The 15,382-nt window shown below is 43.0% G+C and overlaps 1 protein-coding gene across 1 annotated transcript in view; it reads right to left on the bottom strand.

The window, feature by feature from the left end:
* The window catches only part of Fat4 (FAT atypical cadherin 4), a 133,302-nt gene that overhangs the window by 47,895 nt on the left and 70,025 nt on the right, over positions 1-15,382 (bottom strand). The window contains exons 5-6 of the mRNA XM_075951076.1: positions 13,419-14,341; positions 12,452-12,626 (exon numbers count right to left, since the gene is read on the bottom strand). Of these exons, the coding sequence (XP_075807191.1) occupies positions 12,452-12,626; positions 13,419-14,341 (1,098 nt within the window). The remainder of the gene's footprint in view (positions 1-12,451; positions 12,627-13,418; positions 14,342-15,382) is intronic.

The following is a 15,382-nucleotide window of genomic DNA, read 5'->3' as shown; positions in this document are numbered from 1 at the left end:
GTCCTTCCGTGTGTATGCAGGTGTATCTAAAGCTCACATTGTGATTACCTCTGATCCTATGAAAGGATATGACTAGCAACTCCCTTTTACATGTGAGCAAAACAGAGGTTGAAAAGCTCAAGCTTTTGCAAAGCTAAAGTCTTAGGTCCTAGAGAGGAGCAGAGTCAAGCTGGGAAACACGGGTCTGTGTCCCTGACTGGAAGTCTGCCCAGAACTCAGCCAAAGGTGGAGCCAGCAGCTGGAAGGGCCCCATGGCTTGATAATCTGTGAGAACTGCCAGTGCTCTCCCCAAGCTCAGGGAACAAACTCGGGAGGTGAGAAGGCAGCTCCAGCTCATGGGGCGTGTTGACTCAACAGTCTTGTCTCAGGTGGAAAACTCTCACAAGTAAGGTATTAAAGCTAGAATATTTTGAGGAGCACTGTTTGTGACCAATGTCTGGACTGCATTTTTTTGGGTACTTAATTGTATTCAGTTTAATGACACAGAAATCTCACTCATGCCCACAGTTCTCTGCTTGACTTCATTAGAAAGTAGTCAGCTAGAACGTATCCATGCTTCTGTGTGAACCAAACATTCCATCAGGGTCCCCGCAGCCGCAGATGGGGCTAGGCAGGAAGGCACAACATCGTTTACTACTCTTTCACTCTGTTGGCTAGGTGGAGAATAAAAATAGAACGTACTCTAAAAGGGCAGTCAACAATTAAATGGATTCCTTCTTACTCATTGTTCTTACCCTTCAGACTTACTTTTATTTTATGCTCATGAGTGTTGGCTCACCTGTATGTATGTGCCCTGTGTGTGTGCAAAGGTCACGGTGTCTCTGAGAAATGACCTGGAGAATGTATACGTGACCACTACATCTTTAAGCCTATCAAGATCCTGACGGTTCACAGCATAGAAACCTACCACAGTGGTGACTCACAGTCGGCACCCAGTGCAAGCCGGGTCTTCCATTGTCTACAGCTGCTGCTGCCTTCTGAGTTAGTCAAAACAGAAAGAAGGGAAACTCTGCACATTCAATGCCGCTGTCCTCATAACCCAAAATCTCTTCTTTTATCATATGGTTTTCAAAGAGACATCAAGCAGAGTCGATGATGATACGCCCGGCTTGAGAAGTGGTCCCACAGATGATTCCAAAGCTATGTGGAGCCCTGTACCAAGCCAAGGGCTCCTCTCGGAGTGATAAAAACCACTATATAACCATGTGTGTATTTCCACCCTCTCAACCTTTGTTCACTCAGTAACAGACGAGAAAAAGGCAGGGATTGTTTAAGGTTTTTAAATTTGTGTGTGTGTGGTGACTGTCTTATGCACTATCTGTGTGTATGTGTGTGATGTGTGTGACTATGTGCCTGCATGTTTATGATGTGTGTATGTGTGTGTGTGTGGTGACTGTCTTATGCACTATCTGTGTGTATAAGTGTGATGTGTATGACTATGTGCCTGCATGTTTATGATGTATGTGTGTATCTATGTGCCGGTATGCCTGTGTGTATATTACCTTTGTGGAGTGTGTGTGTGTGTGTGTGTGTGTGTGTGTGTGTGTAGTGACTGTCTTGTGAAGTATCTGTGTGCATGTATATATGTAAAGTGTATGACTATGTGCCTGCATGTTTATGATGTGTGTGTACCTATGTGCCGGTATGCCTGTGTGTGTATTACCTTTGTGGAGTGTGTGTGTGTGTGTGTGTGTGTGTGTGTGTGTGTGTGTGTGCACAGAGGACAGAGAGGGCATCAGATTCTCCTGAGCCAGAGTTGCAAGCATCATGAGCCTCCTGACTTGGGTGCTGGGAATGCAAATCAGGCCCCCTGGAAGAGCCACCCTCCACCCCAATACTACAGTTCCGAAATCTTACATGCTAACCCAACTCTCCGGCCCCAATATTATTATTGAAATTGTAATATCAAATCTATGATTATTTGATGTGGGCAAGTCTCATTTAAATACATATTACATGAATCAGGTGCTGTTTTTAATTTTACTGATTCTCTGAATTGTAGAGAATTAGACTTTTTTAAAAGAACAAAAATTCAGCCTACAGACAACAAAGGGGAGTTATGGATTCTGTCAACAATCTTTTCCCCCTGACATCAGCCTGAGATCAAACTATGGCACCCCTTCTGCTCGTATTTACCCTCCACTCTCACCCTCAGCAGCGTTCCCACAACTTGGAAGCTGAGTGGGGGAAAAAGAAACTTTTCCTCGTCTTTATAAAAGTCCACAATGACAGAAGCCCATGTTCCGCCTGTTTAATTTCTTTCATTTTACAAGTGGACGTCAACGCTGCAGACTGACCTTGCAGATGGAGGCTCAGTGAGCGGAACACCTCAGCAGCAATGTTTTATAAGGTGGGCTATACCCTAAGGCCGAGGTCAGAGAGCAAGGCTGGGGACAAAGGTCAAAGGCTGAGAGATTTCCAACTGCACATGCACAGAAGGCCTAATGGAGTCGGCATTCCAGGAAAAGTGTAGCCTCAACAACCTGATAATGGTGCTGTAACAAAGCCAGATGCTCCTGTCTCATCTGGACTCATTTATCAGAACCAGCCACAATCAGGGAAGAGGCAGATAGAGAGACACACCCAGCAGAGTATGACCCAATGAAAGGGACCCAGTATACAAACCAAACAGAAGGCAAGGTCTCAGAAACCAGTAATTATGAGAGCTAAAACACTTGAATTAGAAGTTAGAACACCAATTATAATCCAAAAGTCCAGTTGCAATCAGTAATCAGAAGATAAAGGAATTTCAGAGTTCAGCTTGTAAAATTATATGTATTATATAAAAATATGCATGTGTTGATCTATATATACATATGCACATAAACTTATACTTGTGCATACACTTCCAAGAGACTTCCTAGATTTTGACAACACGTAGCCAAAGCTCACCGCACCTGGCCTCTGGTTCACATTTTCTGTTCTTGAATTTGGGGATGTATTAAATTTGTGCCGTCATTATGACTGGAGGCACCGGAAGCTCAGGCACATCGAAATCAAGTTTAAGTGAGTTTAAAGGATGGTTTTCAAAAGACAATGCTTCACACGAGGGTCCTTCGAGAACATACATAAGTATAATACATGAGACCATATCCCTGGCGTCTACACTGCACACAAACTGAACTTTTGAGAAAGCCCCTCGCTGTTACACACATTCTTCCCCAGTGGGAAAGGCCGGGGCAGAAACAGAATTTTCCTCTGTCCTGTTGCTTCTCAGCGAAGCTGCTCTCCTTCCTGACAGCCATCACGCAATGTGCTGAGCTCCGTGAGCTGAGTCCTGAGATGACACGTGTGTTGGATGCCATAAAGTCTAGATGTTGCATCTGTCCCTGGAGCCTGGCTTATTTGTCTCACAGTTATCAAATCACCCGGAAAATGGCCTGAAGTTCATCATGTCATGTTGCCACCAAAGGTTTGCAGGTTATGTTTACACTTGGATCCAGAAAGCATAGCAAATGGAATTCACGAGCCGCTTTAAATATGACCAACAACTTTGCATTATTTTCGTTTTGTAAAACACGGTGTTATGACCAGTTAGTCATTCTGTGAGCCTGTATTAGCAAACCAAATATATACAGGTGGCTATCACTTGACATGTGTTCATGTTTTAGAATTGTCAGTGCAAGCTGTATTCTACAGAGACAAAGAAAACAGAAAGAAATAGCAATGTTTTGCAAATGGCTACACATGCATCAGTAGCCTGTGCAGTCAAAGTAGTCAAAATCTTACTGCATGTGCGTTTTACAGGAAATATAAAAATTTATAAAATTAAACAGCATCAGTTCAAACTGATTTCCACCTGCTCTACCACTCAATGGAAACACCAAGGTACAGACTCACCGAGTCAATCAGTCAAGCCACAATCTGCTGTGTGCTTACCTGTGAGTTTTGTTTGACATTGGCAACAGCCTTTCCTCTTCTCAGAGCCTTGTGTCCCCACCTTCAAAGCTCAGAGAAGAGTGAAGTGCAGGATGCTTTACTAAGTTTTAATCTTATGACATGAAATGGAAATCCTAGGTCTGACTCAGTAATGTTTTTAAAGTTAAATTTTTGTCAGTTTTAAATCTCCAGCAAATAAAATTCTCTACAGAAAGAATTTTTAATATTAAAGACTAGGTGATATAAAGAAAAAAATTAAATATATTAATTGTTATATTTATGTTACTAATGGACATGATACAAATCCTCATTAGAAATGAGAGGAAATGAATTTTTAAATAAACATTTCAATTTATTAATTAAAATATTAATTATTAAACTCCTGGATAAATCCAAACTTGTTTTTTAGAAATAAAAAATATTATTTGGACATAAAGTGACATCAGACTCAAATGTACAAGGAAGCTTTATGAAATTGACTTCTGATAAGTAAAGGAAACTCCACCAGGGAGAATTGTATCAACAAAACACAGCCTTTCTGAAATAGTAAAACCCTCCTCGGATGGGTAAGGTGGTACAAACCACCTAGCCTTTGTTACCGCAGATCCATTTGTGAGCCAATGACCTTGCGCTTCCACTAAGCAATGTGATGAACATTGTTAAATGGAAAATGTCACCATGTCCTCACCAGGAAGGTGGCATAAGGTGTTTGATTCTTTGAGTTGTTCACGTGAAGTTTAGCAAACTCATGTTGTCCTCCATTAAAACACAATCCCCACGGTCTCAGAATGCAGCCCGTTCCATCCTTCATCCAGATGATGAATGTCCTTAATTAGAAACGCTGATAGCTGCACTTGTCCCCACAGACCTATTAATTATCCCAGTCACAGACACTCTGAAGTGGAACTTTCTGGCCAAAGCTACAGTCGAACTATTGTGCTGTCTTAGTCTCCCTGTTTGGGGATCAGGGATGAGGCATTTTATTTATGTTCAGATAAACGTCATCCCCTTATTAAATGCAAAGCTACAACCTATCTGTCTACACATATGTGCAAAGCACATCACACACGCCATGTCATAATATGAACATACTAGGTACTGTATGGAAACCTTGAACATACATTTCCTGATCTGATGGGGGTGGTAGATTGGAGACTCTAATTTACAAATAGACTCCCACAAGAGCGCTTTTAATGATGTAGAGTCATAAATACTTTTTAATCCCTAAGTCAGTGTTTTTATTAAATAAAAATGTCAGTCCCCAAAGAAGAAACTCATAAATACTCCGTAGAAGGAAATGTGGTGGGCAAAGGTGGAAACAGTTAATCTCAGGGAGGAACTTGTCCTTGATGTCATTAGAAGTGCCCAAAGTGTGCAGCTAGGACAGACCCCACCCAAGGACGTGGCTCTAAAAATCAGCCAGGGGTTTGGGCTTTCGTTTTGAAACTATCAACTTTGAAAATTATATGTACCTAACTAACTATTGCATGAGTGAATGAGGTGGTGCACTATGTCTTCTTCTTAGGAGCACCAGAGAGTACACCTGAATGTACACAGAGTTCACACCTACAGAGTGTCATCATTTCCTAACATGTTCCTACCTAAATAGCTTCTCTGAGAAGTAAGTGTTTATATCCAGCATCTACTTGACTTATCAAACTGGATTACTCATTACATCATAAATAAAACCTGTCTAAAAATAATTCTGGTAATCTGCCCTAAAATATTTGTTTTGTATTTTTTAAAATAATATTTTATTGACTGAGGATTTCCTACAATGTATTTCAATGATATTTACTCCTCTCCCTCAACTCCTTCCATATCCACCCACCCCCCTTCCCACCCAACTTTGGCTTTGGTGTTGGCTCAGTGGTTTGTTTGTTTTATTGATACAGTCCAGTTTATGGCGCCCAAGTGCTCTTAGGTGTGAGGCCTGCCATAGAGTGTGACAAACTAACACACATGCCAAGGAAACCTAACAACAGCCGTTGATTGTCAACAGTTTCTAGCGCCTTTCATGCCCAGACCCCACTTCTAGGCTGGGATTTTGCTAGGCTTGAGTTTTTACAGGCCTTGTGCAAGCTGTCACGGTTGATGTACAGCTGCCCTGTAAGGTCCAGAGAACACAGCTTCCTTGAGGTCATCCACCACCTCTAACTCTTCTGCTTTTGCCGTCTGCTATGAAAACCCCTGAGCCTAGAGAGAAAGGCTGTGATAGAGATGTCCCATTTAGGGTCGAGCACTGCAGTCTCTTATTCTCTGCACACCGACCAGTTAAGGGTATCTGTGCTAACGGCTAAGGAAAGCTTCTCTGGTGAGGTTTGAGCATCTCACTGATTTGTGGGTCTAGCAGGAAGTCAGGAGTTATTTTAAGACTCTGTCCATCTAGCAGAATTGTAGAAGGTAGGTTCCCTTCTAGGGCTTATAATCTGTCTAGTCACAGACTCCTGGTCAAAGTAACAATGCCAGGAATGGGTTCTGTCTCACAGAACAGGCCCTAAATCCAATCTGAAATGATGGTGACTCTCATAACATTCATGCCACTATGCTCCATGGGTTGTGACTTGTCCATCCAATCATTATTGTAACTCACAAGGTTCATAGCTGGGTGACATTGGGGATTATTTTTTCCTCCTTCCCGCTCTACAAAGCTAGCCACTAGGAATGAAGCTTCTAGATGTGGCCCAACTTGACTTCCTTCATGTTCTATACCTGCATAAATGGTGACTTCAGCAACAGAATCTTTTCTCCAGTCCCAGAGGGAAACCAAGAGCATTATCTGCACTAAAATCTTTTCTCTTCACATTTAACATTTGCTCAGACCAATGGTCTATGTACGAGCCATGTTTTGTTTATCTGGTTTCTTAACTTTCTTTACCTCTCCATCCATGTTCACATCCAGAGGATTCTATCTTCAAAATGGATACGATCATTAACTATCGCCTGAGGGGGGTTCAGAACGTACACTATCTCAGCATATTGAATATGTTTATATAAAGACATTTGGGAGGTGGTGAATCAAAATAATGGGAACAGCCTCCCTTTGGTGGGAGAGGCATTGACCCTGCCCCTCTACTCAGACTTGACTCAAGGAGGATTTTAAGCACGTAAAACCATCAGTTTCCTCTGTGGACCCTTAGTACCCTGTCATCATCTCACACAGGGCAGCCGTGAGCCTTAGGCACACCTGCTGCATTTCCAGACAGAGATGAGTTTAAATAACCAAGACCAAGCAGACAGCCCTGGAAGCCCAGCCATGGGTTACTAAACTCTGCACAAGCCAAACACTCAGGTACGTTATGTCCCATATAAGCACATGATTCTAGACAGCAATCCGTATTAGGAAGACACTGTTAAGTGTAGGAAGAACAAGACCCTGGCTGATGGGGAAGAGAAACGTGAGTTTAGCGCCAGGGAGGTCCCATCTGAATAGCTGACATTTTACCTAAATCAGGGAACAGAATAACCAGGAAATAAATGTTCCCCTAACATCAGTTGTAAGCCTGTGGGTCATGAACCCCGAAGACCATCAGGAGGCATAGATATACATTAGGATTATAACAGGAGCAAACTGACAGTTTTGAAGTAGCAACAATAAAAGTATATGGCTGTGGGTTCATCACAACATGAGGAACTGTATTAAGGACTGCAGCATTAGGAAGGCTGAGAAGCACTGCGCCAACACAACAGAAAGTAATCAAAAGGAAACTCAGCACAGATGAGTGCCCAATTCATACAGAGCCCAAGTGCAAAGGCCCAGAGAAGGAGAAAGGCTGTGGGCTCCCTAGCGAGCCTGGCATCGGCAGCGGGCAGTCATCCTAGTGATGCTGAGATGCAAAGAACTCAAATCCTATTTAGCGGCCAGGTTCTGAGCTCTGAGTACATGTTGTCTGGCTTCAAACTAGCAAGCTGGGGCTGGGATGCAGCTAAGTGCAAGATAATGACCTGGAATGCACTAAGCCGTGGCTTCAGTCTCCAGCACCTCATAAACTAAGCCTTATGCTATAAGTCTGTAATTCCAGAGCTAGGACTCAGAAGGCGAAAGTCACCATGGGTATTTAGCGAGTTCCAGGCCTGTCTAGGCTGTATGAGACTCTAAAAACCGAAACTAATAATATTATTGCAAGGAATGAAAGGGTGGGAGGAAAGAGTGGAAGCTGGTGCCCCTGTGCCATGATTACTTGGGGTGAAGGTGACAGGAAGTGTTTGGGGGAGATCACGCAGGCAGAAAGAGCCTGTGGAGTTTGTTGTGCTCTAAACCTCCAGAGGAGTTTTGGAAACCATTGGAGGATTTTTACGACAACAGTGAGGTTCAGTGATCCAATTTATGATCTCGAAGGCTCATCTGCTGCCTTTAGAATAACACAGCATGCAGGAGAAAAGGTAGCCATAGAGGGGGCTGTCATCCCTGCCTTCACATGGGCTGGGGAGTCACGGTGGAGAAGACAATCATGGCGGTTTTGGACCTTGTTGAATCTGATCCCACTTGTTAATGAACTTAGTCAACAGAGGAAGCTGGATGAAGAATGGTAAGAATTTTCCTTCACTACCTGTGTAACAAAGAGGGGTGGGGAGGAGTCACATTTACTGTGTGTCTACTAAGCTTGAGAAACATCTATCAAGTATGAGGCCTGATACCAATAGCTAATAACCCAGTCTCTTACCTGTTTGTGCAATAGAAATTATATGCCAGGATTAATATTGCAAATAAGTTACAGGCAATGTGTCCAAAGCATTGGAACTAGAATAGGGAAGACGTCTCTAATCCTAGGCTGAACACTAGGGTCTGTGTATTTAACTCCAAGGCTGGCTTTTCATTTTATAAATTAGCATTCCATACTCAACTTTTAAGTATACTGCGCTGGCTTCTCTGTTCATGCTATTTATTATACCTTAGACGTCTTATGTACTGTTCTGTGAGAACATGGCTGGCAAACCCTCGCAAGGGAGGTTACTTAGAAACAGGGCACGTAACCCTGTGAAGGACATTAGCCATGTCAACATGATCTCCTCAGCCAGGAGAGCCAGGATGGCTTTCGTTCCTCTATGAGGAAGCACCCTAGGCTTGGAAGGCCTCTCCTCTGCTATACTACATACTCAAGAAGACATCAAAGAAAGCAACACATAGCACAAATGCCAACAATCAGCACATATAAAGCAGGCAAAATGCCCATATCTGTGGGTGAAGACAAGCCGAATATCCTGTTTAATGCAGCTGCAGCACGTTTGGCATTTTAATGGTATAAGAAGGCTGAGCGGGAATCTTTATTCAGCCTGTTCTGCTGTGGCTTTTCAGTGGGGCAAATTTGCTCTCTCCCAAGTTGAAAGGCCAAGCGGTGCTTCCCAGGAACACGGGACAGAGAGCTTTTCCATGCACTGCCTTGTGGACATTGGGTCAGAAAATGGAAGACAAAGTTGGGAATTTAGAGTCTTGCCTAGCTATACACTATGGCGTCAATTCCTAGCATATGGCCACAGCTCGGCAGCTCTAGGCTGTCAGCAAGTTAGAGATTCAAGAAAGAAAAACAGGTGATTTGCAAGATATAGAATGAAAACGTTGGGTTTTTTTTCTCTGACGAGCATTCTGACTTTTTTTTCTGATCTTCGAACACACCAAATTTGACAACATGTCATCTGAGATCTCACTCCTTCATCTCTTTCTGAATGTTTTTATGTCTCCTACTGCTCTGACTGTTAAATCATAGCAACCAGCATGCATTTCAGTCCCTTGACAGAGATCTCAACCTAGAGCACAGGGGTGAGCTGTGGTTTATGAGACCTGATACCACCATTTTTTTATACTTCTTTGAAAGTCCGGTTACTCATCCTGCGGAATGTGTAGGGGGTTTTGCCTTCAACCCTGAGGCAATAACAAAAGCTTGTATTGTTTTGGGTGTCCCTAGGATTTTCCTTACCAACAACTGTAAATGAGCATTCCCATGCCTCCCACTGGGGTTTTGTTAGTCTATGACTCTTATTATCATCCTAAGTGGTATAATTTCCTTTAATTATTTAAAAAAGACCTTTCCACTGCTACCAGTTAATTGTGCAACATGGATGGGGGATATCTCACAGGGCGCCTCCCTTAGATGAAGAGCTACAGACAATGAACAGCTACTGAGAGAGGGAGACTCAGCCTTCTGCAAGGATCAGTCCCTGATAGCTTATCCAATACAAGAGTGGTCAGCCCTAACCACTTACACATATGAGCAACGCTAAATGGATTCGGTGGCTTATATTCAAACATCTGTGTGGTGGTGATAATTCTGAAAGAAAGGTTGTATACTTGAGAATGAGTCGGGGGAGCACAGGAGGAATTAGAAAGGGAGAGGTTGGGCTAAATAAAATACTCAAGTATAAAATTCTCAAAAATGTAAAATTAAATAAATAAGTATATGTAGAAATTATTTGGGCACAGGGTATGGTCATCAAGGCTGTGACTGTCAATGGCTTGGAAATATTCTAGTGAACTCTTTATGTTTGCTTTGTGTTGTCCAGATAAACAACATGGCCAGAAGCAACATAGAGGAGGAAAGGGTTTGTTCAGCTTCTACTTTCAGATAACAGTCTGTGACTGAGGCGAGTTAGGGCAGAAATTCAACATAGGAACCTGGAAGCAGGAACTGAAGCAGAGGCCACCGAGGAACACTGCTTTGTGGCTTGCTCCTCAGAGCTTGCTCATTCTGTTTTCTTATACCGTCCAGGACCACCTGCCTAGGATCCTCTGTGTGCTGTGCCTTGCCTATTACAGATCACCCCAAAGTGCACTTCTGAACCCGATTTCCCTCCCACACACCAGAATGTCCACCACCTTCCCGGTACAGCAAGTGTCATGGAGGCAGATGCCTTGAGGGGCGAGGTCCCTCCATCCAGTTTCTGTTCTTGCCACTTCCTTTCCACAAACAGTATGTGTGTGTGCTAGGGAGTGTCTGGGGTTGACCACATGCTTCCGGCTTCAACAAGAGAAGACAGCTGAGACTGGAATAGTTTAGCAATGAAACTTTGGTTCTAAAACCCAACTCCCGACTAGTTTCCACTGAGCTCAGTCTCTCTTCCCCAGGGCTGATTGGTACAGCCAATTTCCATTGGATTTATGGGAGGATGCTCACACCAAGAGCCCAAAGACTGTGAAGGATGCAGAACACGGATGTCACAAACAGGTCTCAGATTAACTTGGATTAAAGTTGCATGTGGCTGACACACTGTTTTCTGTCCCTCATTCCCTGGGATTTCGAAGTTTTGATATAATGTAACAAGGTAATTCATACACACTAAAAACAGAAGGGATAATATCAGGGAGGAGAGGGGGGAGGGAGAGAGAGAAAGAGAGAGAGAGAGAGAGAGAGAGAGAGAGAGAGAGAGAGAGAGAGAGAGAGAGAGAGAAGGCAGGAGTGGGAAGAGGAGGGTAGCACTCACTTAAAAATGAGTGACATTGTCCTTGGAATATGTCACTAAGTGTAATTCCCAAATCCTCCATTGGTTTTTGAGTGGGTCCATGAAACAGTACACCGACTGCATGGAACTGATCATATTCAACAGGAATTTCGACATAACATATTAATATAAAAATTTTACAGTAAAAGGAGCCCATTTGAGTCTTTCAATATTCCATAGTGACACTCTTGTATCTATAGCACATGAAAAGCATATACATATCTTCATATGCTAAGACAGGCACTTGTGCTTATATACATGTATCATTTCAGTTATTGGAGGTCATAGCAAATCCACCTTGAGCATTTCAACAAATATTTTCCTTAAATGCATCAACATAATTAAAACATTGGATACAAGGCAGTCATTCTCAGGAAATAATTTTATACAAGTCATCCTATAATTTATTCACTATCTTTGGAAAACTCAAACTTTTAGTCAACAAATATTTAAGCAACTCTAACTCCATCAATCAAGGCATTCAGATTCTCTAGGGATACTTAGTTGCTTCCATTTTAGCTTGAAGTGTTCTGTATGTTCACAAACACAGACTATCAAGCAAACCAAAGCAGTGTAGAGAATAACATTGCTTGTAAAACTCAGGTGTTCTGTTGCTACATGACAAACAATTTATGTCACTGCCATTTCCCAAAACTGAAGGCTAGATAGTTTTTATTAGGTTTATTCTACGGAAGTTTATCAGGGCAGAGGCTCCTGGACACTCCAGGACTCAGCAAACACACCTGGGGGTGATAATACTGAGAAACCACAGGCTGAGAGAACTAGAAATCGGGACACTTTTTCATCTCCAGAATCTTCTAGAACTATCTAGATGCTTTCAAAGCTGAAGTACTTTGAATTCCTCCTCACTCAGTGTGTGGGAATAGAAGGTCACACTCATAGGGGCTCAGGTAGCTGTCACAGCGAGGAACTTTTCCTGCACAGAAGCCGCCCTCTCTGGTGATGTGGAGATTCTCCCACCATTCCACACTAAAATCTCATTAGCTATATTCAGTGTATTTAGGAACTATTGCAAGCATTAGGAAATTTCAATAAATGGGATTCGGTTACAAATAAAGCTAAATCCATTTGCTCCTGAGGCTCGGACTCACAGCCGAGCAAACTAGTCAGTACACACCTGAATCCGTAGCTGTGACAACTAGGACGAAGTGATCCCTTGCTTCCCGGTCCAGACTCTGGGTCACCAGAAGCTCTCCACTGGCCGTGAGGGCAAACGCGTTGTCTTCATTTCCACCAAGCAGAACATAGGAGAGCTGGCTGTTCGGTCCTTGATCATCATCTCTTGCTACCACCTAGGGGGAGAGGAGTCGCATAGCTGCCATGAATCATGTGAAACAAGTGAACCACTGCAGGATAACTCAGAGGATCACAGTGCTGCAAGGCTGTGCTTCCACAATAGAGGACTGGAGAGCCGGCTCAGTGGTCGGGAGCATTTGCTGCTCTTACGAAGGGCCCAGGTTCTGTTCCCAGCACCCACACGGCTTCTCACAGCCATCAGTAACTCTAATTTTAAGGGATCCAATGCCCTCTTCTGACCTGCTTGAGCACTAAGCATACATGTGGCACACATACAACATGTGCATACATGTGCGAGTGTTAACCATTCATACGTGTAAACTAAAGTTTAAAGATTTTTAAATTAAAGTTGTGAATTATAGTATGTACTATATATATACATATACATATACATATACATATATATGTTCATAAAGTCAATGAGTAGGATTTGAGGAATGTTTCCCATGAATTGTACATTACGATTTTTCTTGTAAAGAAGGAAGATAAAACAATGTTTTGAACTAACTTTTCCAAATTTTGAGATCATCTTAGGTATGAATATTATTCTCATAGTAAAACACAATTTAAAAATGCTCCTCAAATAAACATATGGGGGTAAAATGAGTATACAAAAAGGAGATTACGAAATCTCAGGTACAATGCTCACAAGCATTGGTTTTGAAGATCTTCTCCGTCTATCTCCCCCTGACAGGGAGAAGATGGAGGAGGTCCTGAACACAGTCCAAGAAGAAAGCTCTTTGCTTTGCTGTCAAATGACAATATAAGTTGTGTTTAAACATACTGACCTGGAGAATGGTTCTGGGCAGGGTCCCTAAATTCTCAGGGACATTCACGGAATACGGAGACAGCTCAAATACAGGGACAAAATCATTCATGTCAAGTAGAGTGATGGAGACCGTGCAAGCATCTGTTCTGGGGCTACTGCCCCGATCCGTAGCCTGAACGGTTAAAGTGTAAGCAGGGGTCGTCTCTCTGTCCAAAGACTTAGCCACGGTGATGGCCCCCGTCACGGAGTCAATCCTGAACTCCTGATGTGTGTTTCCAGCCACAATGCTGTAGCGCACCTGCCCGTTGGTGCCTTCGTCACCGTCTGCTGCAGATACCTGGGTTATGTCTGTGCCGGTGAGGGTGTTCTCCTTAATCTGCACCCTGTACACAGACTGAGCAAAAACTGGGTTGTTATCGTTGATGTCCAGGACCATAACCACAACTTCTGTAGAGGAGGACAGGGGTGGCTGCCCTTTGTCTGTGGCTACCAATGTCAGGCTGTAATTGGAAACTTCCTCTCTGTCCAGCTCTCCAGTGAGACGGACCTCACCATCGATGGTCCCGATGCTGAACTTGTTACCCAAAGGATTCAGGAGAGTGTACTCAATGTAGCTGTTGGGGCCACTGTCTGGATCTGTCGCTTGAGCCTTGAAGACAACAGTATCTATAGGGGTGTTTTCTGGAACGTACATCAACTTGGGGGAAAGAAACATGGGTGGGTTATCATTGACATCCAACAAGATGATGGAGACTTGGGCTGTGCTTGTGAACCTGGAGGCAGGAGGCTGGGGCGAGTCATGGACCTGAATGACCAGGTTGTAGAAGGACTGGCTTTCCCGGTCCAAAGCCTTGAGGGTTTTGAGGACTCCATGCTTATCCACTGCGAACTGCCCAAGGCTGTCACCTGAAGCGATGCTGTATGATAGCTGAGCGTTGACACCTAGAAGTGAGAGAGGCAAAGTTAAGCTTATTGAACAGGTGATGGTTGTAGCCTAAGCCACACCAAAGATTCTGACACATACAAGAATGTTTCTGACGCGTTAACCACCATAAAAGATTTTCTGAGTGATTCCACATGAACCCCTCAAAGTGAGTGTGAATGATTTAGCTATAGCTAAATACACTTCACAAATACTGCTGCATGCATGACTCTTTTCCTTGGAGCTTTTGATCTGAAAGACATTTACAACCTGGTGTACAAGTGATCTATACGGGGTGTGTTGCTTACAGCGATGTTGAAATGCTAAATTACCAAAGTGAAGAGGAGGAAAAGGTTCCAGAGAGCAGATATCCTTCTAAACATTTCTCTGTTTCTATCATGTAACTCCCTGGGGCCCAGCACTACAACCGCCACTTTCTATATCATTAGCTAAACATTCGTAACTTCGGTAATTTATTGAGGGCGACACCGGTTTTCAGAGAAGGGTAAATAAAATGTTCTGATGTTGGACATTAGTCATGGATGCTTAAAGTCTCCTTTTACATTTCTTGTCAGAACTAATAAATACTTTTTAATTCCTTCGAAGCATCTGGCCAAGCAACGTCCTTTAAGAAAATGACCCCTCTCAAGGTTTATGTACATTCAGACATTTGAAAGAGTATTCCTTAAAGGAACTGTTAGCAGTAAAATCATAGATGAAAGACTTTGGGCAGAAGGTTCCTGCTGTCGCTGGCCCATGTTTAGATACCATCATTTTTGTTCTTGATATATAACACTTGTCCATTTTAAAACTATATACTCATTTTACAATGTTGCCGAAATGATCGTAGCGAAGGAGGTGAGGAGAACGTATCAGCCATTATGTTTTAATAACTCATTGAAAGGGAGGCTCTGGATATGCATCAAAAATAGAGAGCCATGGGATTTCTGCCTCAGAAATTGCAGTATTGTCCCGACCATCTCACAATGCCACCTAGGCTCTCCCATCTCATCTGAGGGAAATTCCAGATCTTCAGCACCCTGGGTCCTCCCTACCAGAAA

This window comes from Microtus pennsylvanicus, chromosome 16 (assembly GCF_037038515.1).
Source record: "Microtus pennsylvanicus isolate mMicPen1 chromosome 16, mMicPen1.hap1, whole genome shotgun sequence".
Taxonomy (NCBI): domain Eukaryota; kingdom Metazoa; phylum Chordata; class Mammalia; order Rodentia; family Cricetidae; genus Microtus; species Microtus pennsylvanicus.
Note: the sequence above shows the minus strand (reverse complement) of the source record. Positions and strands in the feature narration are given on the sequence as shown.